A 16,082-nucleotide genomic window follows, 5' to 3' on the forward strand; every position below is an offset into this window, starting at 1 on the left:
AAAAAATAACAGTAATAATAATAATTTAAGAACTTTATGATGGCATAAAGCAGAAAATTCTCAAAAAAGCTGGCATCAGAATTTTATTTTATTTTTTTAAAATATATTTTTGCTTTTAAAGAGATGATAGTTTTTATCCAGAACCTTAAGATATTCAATTTACCGCCACATATGACCAAGGACTGTGGCGATTCTTCACATTTTAAAAGCTGGAACCAGAAAATATTTTATCAAATTTTTTTCCAAGCAACAACTTGTTTGAACCGTAATTAATGAAAGTTTCCTATAATGATTTTACATGCAAACATATTATATTAGTAGCTCCATGTGAAGCAGTTACACCATTAAAATACAGATGTTGTAAAAATAAACCAAACCAGGATAATAAAAATACTGTAAATAACAAGAATACTGTTGTAACGGTCAGGGAGCTCTCAGGATGATCGCTTCTTGTGCTTCAGATCCTTTTATATTATTTCCAGCTCTCACTGCTACAAAAAGATTGAGTTGGCGGACAGTGAAAACAGAAAACTCAAGTCCCACGTGTGGTTTTAACTTCACCAAGTGAAATGTAACACAATCTGATTGCAAAATAACACAAAAAGGTCCATTTAAAGCTGAAATGCTTCATAATCTGATAATTAGTTAGAGCCAAATAGGTCGCTTCAAGGCTAAAACATGAGGATTGTCTTGTTTTCTTTGTCTTACGATTGTAAATTCAACCATTAGTCTGACGAAACAAAGCAAGACTTTCGGACATTTCATGAACTAAATTAGTCAGTGACATAAATAATCATGAGCTGCAGCACTGGACCAGTTCACTGTAGCTGAAGCCTTATAAAAACTGTATGTTGCATCTTTTTAAATCCTCACGCTGACCTCTAAAGTGAAAGCACAATAATCCTGGTGTGGATTTGATATTTCTGGATTTCCCAGGAGGGATTTCTCAGCGCGTCACGCAACTTCAGGGAATATATTATTAGCCAAAAACACATAAAATGACGGGACGAAATATTAAATAGATGAAAAAACAAACAAGGAGCCATCTGTGAACAGTTACAGTAATTTTATCAAATAAGAACAGCTTCTTTTGCTGCTTTTCTTTGTTATTTTAATTTGAATATTCTGGCTTTAGTTGGACAAAACAAACAATTTCCATTCTTGGACATTTTAGCACAAATATTTTTTGAATTCATGAGGAAAATAAAGACGTCCACATTTATTCAGGAACTACGATTAAGCTGTAGAATTATTTTAATTAACCAATTACTTGTTTGTTCTATAAAATGTCAGAAAATGGTAAAAAAGAAAAAATAATAATGTCCATCAGTGTTTTCCAAAGCCCAAGCTGACATTTGTCTTGTTTTGTCCAAAACCCAAAGATATTTATTTTACCGCCATATAGGAGGAAAAATATTCACATTTAAGGAGCCAGAGTCAGAAATGTTTTTCTTAAAAAATGACTCGAACCAGTAAATCGATTATGAAAATAGTTGGCGATTAATTTAATAGTTGACAATTAATTGATTAATTGTTGCAGGTCTACTGCAGAATGAATAAAGTGGCTTTAAGTGCAAATACAGGGGTTTAAAAATACAGTCACAACATTGGTTAATACATTTAAAGCTGTTTTAATTAATGACGTGTTATACGTTCACTGTAGGAAGAACAAAGTGAAAAATAATCTGGAGATTTGAACTTTGTTTTAAGAAATTAACCTTTTTTTATTTTTAGTCTTGAAATTCCTTTAAACAATACATTTTCCTTTATAAGTATTTGAAAATATCTTTTGCTGGTTTGTTTGGTAATATCTTTCCTATAAGTAGAATCTCATTTCAATATAGTTCTCTTTTGAAAACGAAACAAAACAAAAAAAAAAAGAAAGTAACACAAAAGAAAACATCCATCAATGCGTTTCTGTCCAGGGTCTTCACGTGTTGGAAGATGTAGTCTGTGGCTGGACGCCTCCAACCACCACTGAGAGGCTGATGGGAAAACTCCCGGTCCTACTGCCAGTTATTTGGACCCTTGTAGTGGCATGTGGGAGCAAATGAGCATCGTAAAAGTCCCATAATATATCGGTGTTGTCCCTGTTGGGGTCCCACTTGTTGGCTTCCCAAGCAGCTGTCCTCAAACACCAGGGATGCTCTGGCGTGAGAAAACACACTGCTCCTCCTCGCTGAGTGAATCTTGCTGGAAACAATATGAATGACGCTTTGCTAAGATTGTATGTATAACATAAAACCCAGCTGATCGGCGCTCTAATTGACTACTGGAGTCAAAGCTTTAATTTTGTCCACGAGGCCCTTGTTGTTTGGGCTTACGGTTAATCCTCTCAGTAACTTCCCCCTGACATTTTGGGTAATCTTTTCGGCCTGCAGATGCTGCAGCTGCAGTTGTTTCACAGCTCTCCATCTGCTGATCTATCTAATGCACAACATCCACAAAGTGACAGCAGCTTTCTGTACATTCCTCTCAGCTTCCCCTCACTGACTTGCAAGAAATCCCACATACTGCCCACAGAGGAGAGACCTGGACTGGAACAGGATGGATGCTAGCTCTCTCCTTAAACTGAGCAAGGAAAACATCTGAAACAGGTCCTCATTCTTTAAATAGAAACTATAGGAAAGCATTCATTGGCTTCATTTCTAGTTATAAAAACCAATCTGCTGGTTTTAGTAGGTTCTCTTTCCTCTTTTTTTTTAAACAATAAAGCACTCTTTTTTTTTTTCAGCCAATGAGACACATCTCATTTATACATTTTTTTTCACTTTCAGAGATTCACACAACCACTCCAACCCTCAACCCTACAAACTTTAGGATAATACACCAAAAAATCCCTGCACATGTACTTTTTAACGCCACGATACTTTAGTAGGCTATTACAGCACGATTTGTCATGTCATGCACTTTCTGCTTTTTTTTATTATTTTTTTTCAAAATACCCCTATACTGCAGATCTGTCTGACTAACAGCTGGTTCGTTTTACTCTCAGTCGTCATCCACGTCGTCGCCCTCGGACTCATCCCTCCTCTCGTACATCTTATCCCGCTGCCTCTCCTGGATCTCCTTCATCTCCTCCGCGTATCTGCAGAAAGCTCCTCCGAATTTGCTCCAGGCTTTGAAGGGGATGGTGATAGAGTTCCTGTAGCTGGGCTTCACCTCGCTCACACGCAGGAACACTCCGTATTTGTTGGACCCGACGTCGAAAAAGAACCGCTTGGAGTCCACCATGATGGAGGTGCCCTCGGGGAGCTCGCCGTAGCCCCCGGCGGCCGCGCTCCCGGTCAGCTCGTCGTCGTCTCCTCCGTAATCATCTATGAGCTTCGCAAGGGCGTCTCTAAACTCTATTAAGCCCTGGGCCGGGAGGGCTATGGTCTGGCCCGCCAACATACCGCCCACTGGGCCCCCGACTCCAAAGCCAGGACCGCGGTTCACGGTCTGCCGGATCCGCAGGAACCTCCCCCGCTGGTTCTCCTTCAAGTCCAGGTAGTACTTGCGGTTCTCCCGAACGAGAAACTCGCTCTTGAGAGCCCGTCTGGGCCCGCCGTCCTCACCCACGCTGGCCTGGGCTATCTGCTCCGGGCTGCTAGGCCCCAGCTGGGCGTAGTGCTCGATGAAATCCCCGAGGTAGTCACGGAACTCCGCCGCCACTGACAGCGAGAGGGTCAAGCGACTTTTGGAGCCGCCGGCCCCTACCTCGGCGATTTTGATAAACCTGCCTTTGCTGTTCTGCTTGACGTCCAGGTAGAAGCGCTTGTTTTGTATGTCTAGGCGCTTGGACGCCAGCTCCTGGGTCTCCTGGTCCCTCTGGAAGTGCTGGAAGCCGCCTCCGCCGCCTCCCCCGCTGCTACCTCCGCGCTCACTCCCGCTGTCGCCATCCGCCATCTTCAGCTCCACCATTCGCCTTCTGCCCCGCTCGGCTCTCTGCGTGCACTCGGCCGGCGCGCGCCCCCTTCACGATCACCACGGGTGCCCTTCAGGGAGCGCTGTGATTGGGCGAGCCGCCCGCCACTTACACAAGTTCACACGGTTATGGCGTTTCCATTGGTCTGGGGATTTGCTAGTCCCGCCTTCCTGTAGCATCCCTCTGTAGCCATTGGCTGAACGAAATGAGGTTCCGATTGCGTACTTTCTGTCGAACTTTTTGTTTTTTTTTCTTATCCTGGTTGTGAAATCTTCTGTTTGTATGACATAATATGGTGAAATGTGTGTTTTCAAATTTTCTGTGTTCATTTGGTAAAATGTTTCGACATACTTTGTTTTTCTCCTCGTTGTTTGTAAAATGGGGGGAAAAATTTTTGGAAAAATGAAGGAACATGTTTTTGTACGTGCAAAATAGTTTTGTGACTCACTTCTAGAAGACTACATTTGACCAAATCCTAATAATGACTCATTTTACCTCCTTTATATGCTTTTGGATGATTAAATCTTTATCGATTGACTATCTTTATTGAGCTGATTATTTGTTTTGTATGTAAAATTTAATTATAAATTAGAAAAGTCATTATCTAATATACAGTGCCAGTTAAAACTTTGGACACACCTTCTCAGTCAATGTTTTTATTTTTTTTTATTTTCTACATTGTTGATTATTACTGAAGACATCAACACTATGAAAGAACACATGGGATTATGTTGCAAACAAAAAAATGTTAAACAAATCCGAATATGTTTAATATTTTAGACTCTTTAAAGTAGCCCCTTTTGCATTCATGACAGCTTCACACACCCTCGGCATTCTCTCAGTCAGCTTCATTAGTTAGTCTCCTGCAATGGTTTGGAATGAACAGGTGTGCCTTGTCAAGAGTCAATTTGTGGAATTACTTGCCTTCTTAATGTGTTTGAGATCATTAAGATTATTTGTTAAATGTGAAAATAGTTTTGTGTCGCACTTGTAGCAGATTCAGTTGACCAAATCCTAAAAGCTCATTTTATCTTTCCTTATATGCTGTTGGGTACTTAAATATGTGGCTAGGCATCATCTTTGATAAGCTGACAACATGTTTTGTGTCAAAATTGGTACTATCCATCCATCCATTATCTATACACCGCTTAATCCTCACTAGGGTTGCGGGGGGGCTGGAGTCTATCCCAGCTGACTCAGGGTGAAGGCAGGGGACACCCTGGACAGGTCACCAGTCTATCACAGGGCTACACTTAGAGACAGACAACCAAGCACACTCACATTCACACCTACGGACAATTTAGAATCACCAATTAACCTCAACATGTTTTTGGACTGTGTGGGAGGAAGCCGGAGAACCCGGAGAGAACCCACGCTGCACAGGGAAACTGCAAACTCTATGTAGAAAGATCCCAGTGCCCCCACCAGGGGACGCAAACCGACAGCCTTCTTGCTGCGAGGCAACAGTGCTACCAACTGTGCCACCCTGCAGCCCAAAATTGGTACGATAAATTAGAAAATCTTATCATATAATGCATATATCTTATTCTATAGCATAATGAAAAATAATCAATAGCTAAATCAACTAAATAAATATAGTAAAGCACAAAGTACAGTGATATGGAAATACTCAAACAGAACTACCTCCAAACTGTACCGAGTAGAGTATCTGAATCTGAGGCAAATATTAGAAAATATTTGCTGCACCACAACACTAGACTGTTGCCCATAAAGTTGACATAAAATATATTTTTGTACCTCTTCTGAAATGAAATGATTGTGACAATGCGAGTCATTCTTGATAGATAAAGGGTAAATCCTCCCAAAACTTTATTGATATCACAATATACATACAATACATATCACTGTAAAAATTAAACCACAATTTATTTATTTTTTTCAAATTGTGTATTCAGGCTTAAACTAAATGGATATATTGGACAAAATGATTAAGGGTTTTGTTTCAAATGTTCAGCCTTTTCAATTTAACTGGAAACTCATATTTTAAGGGATTTCATGCATTAGAATGTCCAATATGACTCTTTCAGATGTCACTCAGTCACTAATATTGAGTATAGCCACCCCTGACAGGGATCAATGTGTTAAGACATCGTGTCATACTGTCCACAAGCTGGTGGATGGTGTCAATGGGCAGGACGTCCTACTCTTTAGTCAGAAGTTGTTTCACCTGGTAACTGGGACTCAGTATGTAATCACTGCACCTGGTGAGAAGTGATTACTGATGTGTAGAAATAGAAATGAAAAGAGGAAATTTACCAATGTGCTTGTTTATGATCTCTGCTGTTATTATGAAAAGAAAATCTGGAAAAATGAAGGGAAATGTTTTTATATGTGCAAAATTAAAGCAAGACTCAATTTTAGTGGATCACATTTGACCTAATTCTAATAATAGTTTATTTTATCCTTCTTATAAGTTCTTGGATAACTAAATCTATATTGAGTTGTCTACGTGTTTTGTTTGTTAAACATAAAAAAAACCTGATAAACTAATAATAAAATAAACTGTAGTGGGCACAAAAGTATATTGAAATGGAAATATTTAGAATTGTACTTGAACGCAGTCCTTGAGTAAATGTACGTTGCTTTCAGCTGGTTATTGCCCATGTGATCGGCTTTCCATGACCTTGGAAGCAGATTGAAAGGTCGAGTCCATGGAGGGAATTTAAGGCTCAGGAAAATATTAGAAAATATTAGTTGCACAATACTATGTGAATAATATTCTGTGTTTAAATTCCTACAGTTCCTGGCTTTCACTTTAAAAATGTGTCAACATATTTTTTTTTTATCTTCTCCCTGCTGTAATGAAAAAAACATCTGGATTTTTTCTTATGTAGAAAGTAGTTTGACTCACTGCAGGGACATTATATTGACTAAATCCTATTAATTGTATATTCCAAAAATAATAAAGCTGTTACTTTCTGAATTTTACTTGCAACAACAAAAAACAAAAATGGTAATAGTAAAAACTATTTTGGTCCTTTACTTAAGGTAAAGCAACTATATCACAATGTGTCTACTTATCACAAATATCATGAAGAAGAAGAAGAGGACAATAATGGTACAATGGTAAATATTTCTTCCATCACTAGCTGTTTATGTCAGTAGCAGCTACAGCTCCAGATGACGGCATTGTTGTTGTTGCATTAGCCAGCTCTGTCTACAGATGGCAGTGTAACTCCTCTCTGCACCTTCTCAATACGTCAGCAGCAGCTGTGAGTTTAGAGATGAAATCACAGCTGGAATATGTTTCTGCAGTTGCTTGACTTGTTTATATGTAGACAATACATATACTATGACATACTTTGCATGTACAATTGGCACCATTTGAACGACCCTGCGAGTCCACTTAGGTGCACAAACTTTCCTTGTCAGTGATGAATTCTCAACAACATTTGCCATCTAACCCATGGGCTACTTTGTTCAAGGGTCCTCCATCTGATCATGAGATATGTTGGTACCAATAGTATAGTATAATATCATAACGTAAAGTACATACTGTAGTACATAGTATGTTCTGCCACCCATCCCAGTTCCAACTACTACGTAGACGGAAAGACGATTCAAACCTGACACCGGGACCAACAGAGATGTTAAATGGCTATTGAGAAAGTCCTCTCTGCAAAATAAATAAATGTTAGCTGACTGAGGAATGAGAACCTTTTTGTATTGTTTTCTTTGGTTGATTTCCTGTTTCACTTGTCTCGTTGCTCATCGGGTTCTCCGACTTCCTCCCACAATCCAAAAACATGCTGATATTAATTGGTGATTCTAAATTGTGAAAGTTTGAATGTGAGTGTGCTTGTTTGTCTCTATGTGTAGCCCTGCAATAGACTGGTAAACTGTCCCCTGCCTGCAGCTTGTGTCATCTGGGATAGGCTCCAGCCCCCTGTGACCCTAGTGAGGATTAAGTGGTGAACAGATAATGGATGGATATTAAAACATAATGTGTTTTAATATTAATGTGTTCAAGATATATAATGCTGTGTTCTGAATTCTCACACATAGTATACTATAGTATAGTATAGTATAGAATATGGTGTGGTATGGTGGAATGGTATAAAATAATCTAATAAAGTATGGTATCTGTATTGATCTTCCTTGATTACCAGTAATCAATATTGACATTAGCCCTGAAAAAAAATCATATTGGTCGATCCTTAGTCTAGCCTATCCTAGGCTAGTATAGTATGGTATTGTATCGTGCAGTGCGGAACAGTGCAGTCTGGCATGGTGTGGTGTGATATGGTACAATACAATACAGTATGTTGTGGCATGGCATGGTAGTGTATATGATATATATGATGATATACATGATAGTATATCATGTACATTATAGTATAGTTTAATGCAGTACAATACAGTATGGTACAGTGCAGTATAGTACATTATCGTGTTATATAGCGCAGTGCAGTACAGTATAATGAAGTACATTATAGTATAGTACAGTATAGTATTATACAGTACGGTACATTATAGTATAGCATTATACAGTACAGTATGCTATAGTATAGTATAGTATAGTATAGTATAGTATAGTATAGTATAGTATAGCTTAATACAGATCAGTACAGTGTGGTGCAGCCTTATATAAAAAAGAAAAACCTTGATCCTTCACTGCTGTCTAAGTTCAGGCCCACATCCAAGTTATCTTTTCTGTCCAAAGTTTTGGAGAAAATTGTTTTCATTCAACTACAAACCTTTTTAGAAAACTATGAACAGTTTTAGTTTCTGCTTTTAAACCTTGCCACAGCACTGAAACATCTCTTTTATGTGTAATCTTCTTTTAACAGTTGATTGAGGAACCTCAGTTCTAATGCATCCAGACCTGGCCGCTGTTTTTCTATCCCATGGATCATGATATATTGTTATCACATTTTGTGTGGGCATCAAAGGAACTGTCCTCAAGTGGTTCAGGTCATACCTCACAGACATAAGTTTGTCTCTGTTTTCACTAAGGCCGACTGCAGCTCCTCTTACTTGTGGGGTCCATTGTAGGTCCTGTCCTCATCTCATAAGAAATGGACCTTTCCTTTCCATTGTTTTGCAGCTAATGTAAAGATCTTTTGATCTCTTTTTAGAAACTGATACTCTGACTTAATCTCTTATTCTGTTGTATTATTTATTCTTCTCATTATCCAATGAATTTGAGGAAGTATTTAGGTGAAGTAAAAGTAACTTTACCACATTGTAAAAATACTTCATTACAAGTTCTACCATCATAATTCTGTAAAAGTACATATGAGCAACATAAAATAAAAACCCAAAGTATTGCAGACAAGAGAAACAACAGTAAATACTTATTTTATTACTGCTGTTTATCTCAACAGCAGCTACATGTCCAGATGATGACATTGTTTTTGTAGTACTGAGCTCTGTCTGCAGATGGCAGTGTAGCTGTAGTCTGCATTGTGACTTAAGAGATGAAATCACAAGTGGAATATGTTTCTGCAGCTGCTTCACTTCCCAGAAAAAAAATAAAATCAATTAGCACTGCTTTTCAATGCAGTTGTATTTGCTGTATTTATTCATATACCTGGTTTATACAGCAGCCAATTAAAAAAAACAAACAAACAAATTTGACAAAAACTAATTAAAGTGTTCAAGTATTCCAAATAATACTACATTAACCTGGTATTTTTATTTTACATCTCCTCTACTTGTTTCACATGTCAACATCTTTTATGAACGGGCTGGCGGTTGTGAGAGGGCTGTATAAGGCCGGTTTGCCCTCACCTGTTTCTGCAGTTCCTTACTCACTTTTTTTTCAATACTTCTTTAAAGAGATCGTACAGCCAGCTGAAACAAACCACAGGAATCAAATGAGCGTGCAAAACATCAATCAGGACAAGTCAAACTGGGGAAAAACTTGCGCTTACATGGGTTTAACAGTAAGGCCCAGCAGGTGTTTCTCTTACCTGGCTCCACCATGGAACTTGATTGCCACGCTGCCAACAGTGGCTGCGCAGTTGACAGCACTGACCGCTGGCCGACCCATCTCATCACTCTTGATGGTGATGCCTGTCGCGATTGTGAGTTCGTTCACATTCAGATCAAAAGAGCCGCTGTCCTTTCTCTTGAGAGACAAATGAGCTGCTGCTGCAGCCAAGATTTTTAAAAGTAAATGCACTGTTTAAGGAAGAGGTCTTTTCTCACTCACATAATATGCAAATACTTGACCTTCCAGTTTCCATGCAGGCTGATGAATGCGTTGCTAATAGACAGTCTGACTGCAGAACCTGGCACCAGATCCACTTCAGTCTTTGATAATCCAATGCTGACTGTTTGCATACTGGAAGAGGCAAAAATGATTGCCAGGGCAGTAAGTAATCCAGTTTCCAACTTAGCGGTGTGTTGTATAAACTGGTGCCTTACTTTGAAAAACTGTACTTGACCAAGCGAATGTGCAACACCTTCCATGACCCTCGCATGTTGGGGATTTTGATGGATTTGAGTTTCTGCTGCAGGGCGGCCATGCTCTGTAATTTTCCTACCAATGGGCAAGAAAATTCAATGATGAAACTCGGTGCTATCACATGACCACACGCACACGTATGACTTAAAACTGAAAGAGGATACTTACCATATTCAAGGTCTTTGTTGTAAGCTTGATCTTTACTCCAGGTTTGGTGCTTAAGGTCGCAGCAGAGCCAGCCAGCACCTCAGGTACATCTTGACCTCTGGGAGATAAAGGACAAGATCATCAGCAAAATGCTCATATTTCTGTGAACACCGCATCGTAAAACAGACAAGAGTCTACTGTTTTGCTGTTTTCTTGGAAACCAATAAATCAAGGCTTTCTTTTTTAGAGTATGTTCGGTATGGGTTATTTTTTTCAAAGTCATGATTTACTAATGAATATACAAATCTGTATAAATGAATTAATACAACAGTGTAAAAAGTCTGCATTTAAAATCCTGCTACAGAAAAAGTAGGTAATAGTAATAATAACTTTATTTGTGTAGCACCTTTAAGAACAACAATTCACAAAGTGCGTTGATAGGTAGAACATAAAATATCAGGCAGGTAAACACAGGTAAAACCAAAATAGTAAATAAAAAGTGCATGCAAACACATGTGAAAACACACTGTGAAAAATGAAAATGTACAGAATGGGTGGCTAGTTAAAAGAGAAGCTGAAGAGGAAAGTTTCAGGCCGATCGGAGCACACATAAGCCAGTTACACAGCACCTCTCGTATTCTGGCGTTTTATGGGGCGCCATTTCCACGCCGTCAGACTTTTGCAGACTGTTTTACTAGTTTTTAATCACCACCTCCTGTAGTTTGTGACGGCCAAATTTCAGGTGTGTACGACCTTCCCTGTAGGAGGAGATAGATTTTGAAAATGGCCAAAAATGTCCAGAAGTCACCCAGAATGGCCAAAATTGTCACAGTGGTTTTTCAAAATGGCGGACTTCCTGTTGGGTTTAGGGCTTGACGCTGATTGACTTTTTTGTGCATCCTGACCTGCTACACATGCCCACCGAATCTTGTAGCTGTAAGTGAAACGACCTTCCAATGGCGGAAACACAGCGAAAATTGACAAAATGGCCATTGATCGGAATTGCATGGGCCGGCATTTCCAAACCGGGCCTCATCTGCGGAGCGTTTTGATAGCTTTTAATCACCACATCCTGTAGTTTGTGCTCGGCAAATTTCCGGTGTGTACGACGTCTATATGCCTACCAAATGTGGTCTAGGTCAAATGTGGTTCCGACGGGACTCCGGTGAAATTTTCAAGGTGGTGCTGTGGAGCCATTTTTCTATTGAGGTGTGTATTTCCACCAAATTATTAAATTTTTCGCCAGGTCTGATGTGTGTGCCAAGTTTTGTGCAGTTTCGAGTATGTTTAGGGACTCAAAACGCGTCTCTGTGTCATGAAGAATAAAAATAAGAAAAAAAACGAGCAGTTCCCTCAAAATAGGTATCAATTGTGTAAATAATCGGACCCTGTGAGCGTCAGTGATATTAATTGTATTTTTATGTGTTACCTCAACCACATCTAAAAAGGGAAAGGGAAGGGAAACATCTAAAACTTGCAGGATTGCGGCCCTCGAACCTGCAAGTTTTAGTTCCTTCTTCCAACACACCTGATTCAAATGATCGGGATTGTTATCAGGCTTCTGCAGAGCTTGATGATGAGCTGATCATTTGAGTCAGGTGTGTTGGAAGAAGGAAACATCTAAAACATGCTGGATTGCAGACCTCGAGGACCGGAGTTCGACACCCCTGTTAGAACCTTTTTTTTTTTTTTTTAATAAAACATTCCTACAATGAAAGACAAAGAAAAAGACATTCAAATGTAACATTCAGAAAACGTTTTAGGAATGTTAGGGCACCATGTTCTAACAATGTTATCAATGTACCTTTCAAACTTTAAAGTTAAACAACTTCCCCCTGAAAACTTCACTGGAACTTTGCACAACTTTCTCAAAATGGTTTTTGTGCAACAAAAAATCCTGCTGGGTCAAAGCCCCCCTCCACCAGAAATGTTCTACTTCATGACAGCATTGGAGTAAATGTAGCTCCACGACTGGACAAACACTGATGAAGACACATGACATCATCTGATACTGATTTATTTATTTATTAATTCATTTATTTATTTATTTTCTGATTTCACAGTAACATAACAGCAAAAATCCAATAAACCTTCATAGATTCAAATTTACATATTTCCAAACTATACAAGCAGAGATACACACACAAGTCACACTATTGCACACCACCCTGTTTGATTCAGGACCAAGATTCAAGTTTCAAACCAGTAACTGTGATACGTTTCATATAAACCATCTGTTTCCACTGATCCTGTCAGGACAAGATGAGTTCAAAACAATGAAATCCCCTTCAGTCACAGCAGAGACGACAGCGTCTCCATGCAGTGGTTGATCAGTAATACTGAGGATAAGTCGTGTAGGATCCTCTGAGCTGAGACGTGGCCGATGGCAACATGACTCCTGGGAGGCTGCTGTACTGGTAGTAGGAGTCCAGAGGCAGAGCTGTGACGCTGGGCAGAGCTGAGCTGTACTGCAGGCTGTGTGGATGGATGTACGAGGCAGCAGCAGCGGCAGTCGGGCCCTCAGGGGCCCCTGCTGGCCCCGCTGCTGTGTGGTACCTGGGGTAGGGCCCTGTCCTGTAGGCCTGCAGCTCGTGGTAGTGCATGAACTGAGAGGCCACGTTGGCCTGACAGGCGTGAGCCAGAGCATCCTGCACCGTCCTCTTCAGCTTCATCCGCCGGTTCTGGAACCAGTTTCTGATCTGAGGAGAAAACATGAAAAGATCTCTCATGAGCAAAAGTTTTAAAAACAAAAGATTAAATATATGCTATAAATATGCATTTGTGGGGGAGAGCATCATGGTTGGAGTCAGGATTTATAGAAAAACGAATAACAAGATATATGAATCAAAAAATAACAAAATAAGAAACAAAAAAAAAAAAAAAAAAGCAAAAATGCACCAAATGACTCAAATCTTTTAAATAATTTATATAAACCAGAAAAAAAAAAAAAAAAAAAAAACAAAAAAGAAAAAATTAAAAAACAAAAAAACGAATCAACTGGGTGAGCCGGTAAACCACCTAGAGGAGCTAGAGACCCAAATACAGCAGCCATAGGCTCAAATACAGCACACAGCCCTTCAAAGCAAGCCAATCCCCCGTTCCCCCAACCAACTCCCCAACCTCCCACTATCTACTTCAACAACCCAACCAAAAAAAGCCAAAAAAAATAACTTAACTTAAATAAATAACTTAAATAACATCAGTGCATTTAAATGCACTGCTGTGAGGACTGTTACCTGCTTGTCGGACAAGTTGAGCTTCTTGCACAGCTCGGCCTTGTCCTGTGTTCCCAGGTAGGCGTTCCTCTTGAAGGCTCTCTCCAGGCTGCTGATCTGCTCTGCAGTAAACGCTGTCCGAGGCCTCCTGCCCACCGGGGGGGACGGGGGGGACGTGGACGGGCAGTCTGAGGGGGAAGACAGGGACGGAGCTCCTTCACTCTCGTAGCCGGACGTCTCCTCCTCTGTCCCGCTGCTGAAACCAACCTCAGTCACTGCAAGAAGACACAAGTGGAAATTAGTTTTGAACAGGTTTACAGAAAATCACTGATGGAAGCATTCGGATACGTCAGTAAAAGAACTCATACTTTTTATTTTTGCTGTTTTCCTGAGTTTAATGATACGCCACCTTTGAACTTTGGTGGAGGTTTATTGGCTATACTTAAAAATATGCAGTTACAAGTAATATTACAGGTTTTTACTGAAGCATTTTTAGATGTTTCAAAACATCTGACTGTGATCAATAATCATCGGTCTGTTATTAGTGCATGTGATCAAAATGTTACACTTTAAACTCTAACTTCATCCGGTTGCACTTAAATTAATATCTTACATATCAGCTTATAAAAGTTAAAAAACATTGTTTTGGTAAAATGTTACTTTAACCCTCCATAATCAGCATCTAGATGCAGTACATAAATATTAATACTTGTTAATATAATTATTCATAATGGTATTGTAAAAATATTTTATTTTGATAACAAATCCAAAAGAAATTTTTATATAAAACTAAATATTACCTGAAAAAAATACAAGAAGCTAACCAAACAATGAAGTATTAAATTAATTAATACAATATAAAATATCCTAAACATCATCCAACATGTTTATAAAAATAACTTTAAATTTCTAATTCTAGGAAAATTAAACTTGATAAAGAATTACATTTATTAGCTTAGATAAATAACAGTAAATAATAAACACAATTAAATACAAAAATAGATATTTTAAATAAAATAAACTGATTAAGGATTACATGGAAAAAACCAAATTGATAAACATGATAAAAAAAAATAAAATAAAAAAAAACTATTTTAAGTCCATTTAGGCACCTTTAAGGTAAATGGAGCAGCAGATAAAGTGTTTCTACAGTCCTACCTTGGTTACTGGAGCAGGTCTGGAGCTGCACAGACTTCTGGCTGAAGGCTTCACAGCTCTGACCCTGCTGCTGCTGCTGCTGCCGCTCAGGTACATTTTCTGACTTCTGTCTATGGTAGAAGCCGGGCAGACTCTCTGAATGTGTCCCGCAGGCTGCAGGTCCGGAGGCAGCGATTGTGGGGGTCCCCGATCCGGCCGGCTTGCTGCTCTGAGCCATCCACTCGATAGAGAAACGTCCTCTCATCATCCCAGAGGTAAATCCTTTTTAGAAGTGAAATGAGCAGGAAAGTGCAGGGGGAAGGTTTTCTAGCTGGTCATTGGTGGTGCTGGCAGAGTTTTTCCGCTCCTCTCCGTAACCTGGTGTATTTATAGGGGCAGCCCGCCTCATTTCAACCTCACTCAGCCTGAAGATCAAAGCACACATCCTCCCTGCCCTCCCACCCTCCCCTCTTTTAGTTTTCACAACTGGAGTAATTAAGGCATCCCATTCAGTCTCAATGAGGCTGTTACAGCAAGGCTCCAGTGAGTCTGGGAAGGACCCCCCTCCTCACCCCTCCTGCCTCCTTCCTGCCCCAAACAGATAATAGACTCACCTCAGCCCCAACTGTCCGCAGCCACATCCACACCATAAATACATGAGAGGGGAGAAAACTGTCCTGCAGAGAAGCAAGAGAAACTCTTCAAAACACAAAGTCTTTAACAGTTTTTTTATCTGGGTTTTTTTTGTGTGTGTGTTTTTTGGAGGCCTTTTTTTTTTTACGATTCACTCTTTGCAAAATGACAGATAATAATGCAAAATGCAGCAGGTCAAAACTGCACATAACGTCAGATCAGCATTTTTACAAATAAGTTGTTCTTTACAGTGTGTGACTGTAAAATTACACTGTTATGCTGTATTTAAATCAACTAAAAATAGTATTTTACAGATGGTTGCCAGTATTTTAAGCATTCAGTTGTTTTTTACAGTGTAACTCTGAAGAGAACCTGTCAATTTTAAAATGTAGAATAACCTGAAATCTAAAAAAGTTACCAGCAAATGCAGAATTCCAGTGATCTAAAGGAGTAAAAACTATAATATTTCTCGCTACAGTCTAAAAAATAACGTTAGGGCTCAACAAAAACAACAATGCAACAGTTTGCATGGATCTTTTGGAGTTATGTAGCTTGTAATGAAATCATGTTCAACCAACAAACTACATTGGGTTAGGGAAATGAGATTTTC

At 39.3% G+C, this 16,082-nt stretch overlaps 2 protein-coding genes across 2 annotated transcripts; both read right to left on the reverse strand.

Moving 5' to 3' along the window:
* Window positions 1–1,477: 1,477 nt before the first annotated feature.
* LOC103372361 (transcriptional activator protein Pur-beta-like) lies at window positions 1,478–4,443 on the reverse strand. Its single transcript, XM_008301979.1, has one exon. It carries the CDS (start codon window positions 3,901–3,903, stop codon window positions 2,992–2,994), a length of 912 nt encoding a protein of 303 aa, XP_008300201.1. The 5' UTR covers window positions 3,904–4,443; the 3' UTR covers window positions 1,478–2,991.
* Window positions 4,444–12,817: 8,374 nt separating this feature from the next.
* On the reverse strand, window positions 12,818–15,104 carry ved (ventrally expressed dharma/bozozok antagonist). The gene is made up of 3 exons (XM_008301980.1): window positions 14,861–15,104; window positions 13,724–13,977; window positions 12,818–13,186 (listed from the first exon to the last, which is right to left on the reverse strand). The coding sequence occupies exons 1-3, from the start codon at window positions 15,102–15,104 to the stop codon at window positions 12,818–12,820; spliced, it is 867 nt and encodes a 288-aa protein (XP_008300202.1).
* Window positions 15,105–16,082: the final 978 nt, after the last annotated feature.

Source organism: Stegastes partitus, unplaced genomic scaffold (genome assembly GCF_000690725.1).
Source record: "Stegastes partitus isolate 25-593 unplaced genomic scaffold, Stegastes_partitus-1.0.2 Scaffold1743, whole genome shotgun sequence".
Taxonomy (NCBI): Eukaryota; Metazoa; Chordata; class Actinopteri; family Pomacentridae; genus Stegastes; species Stegastes partitus.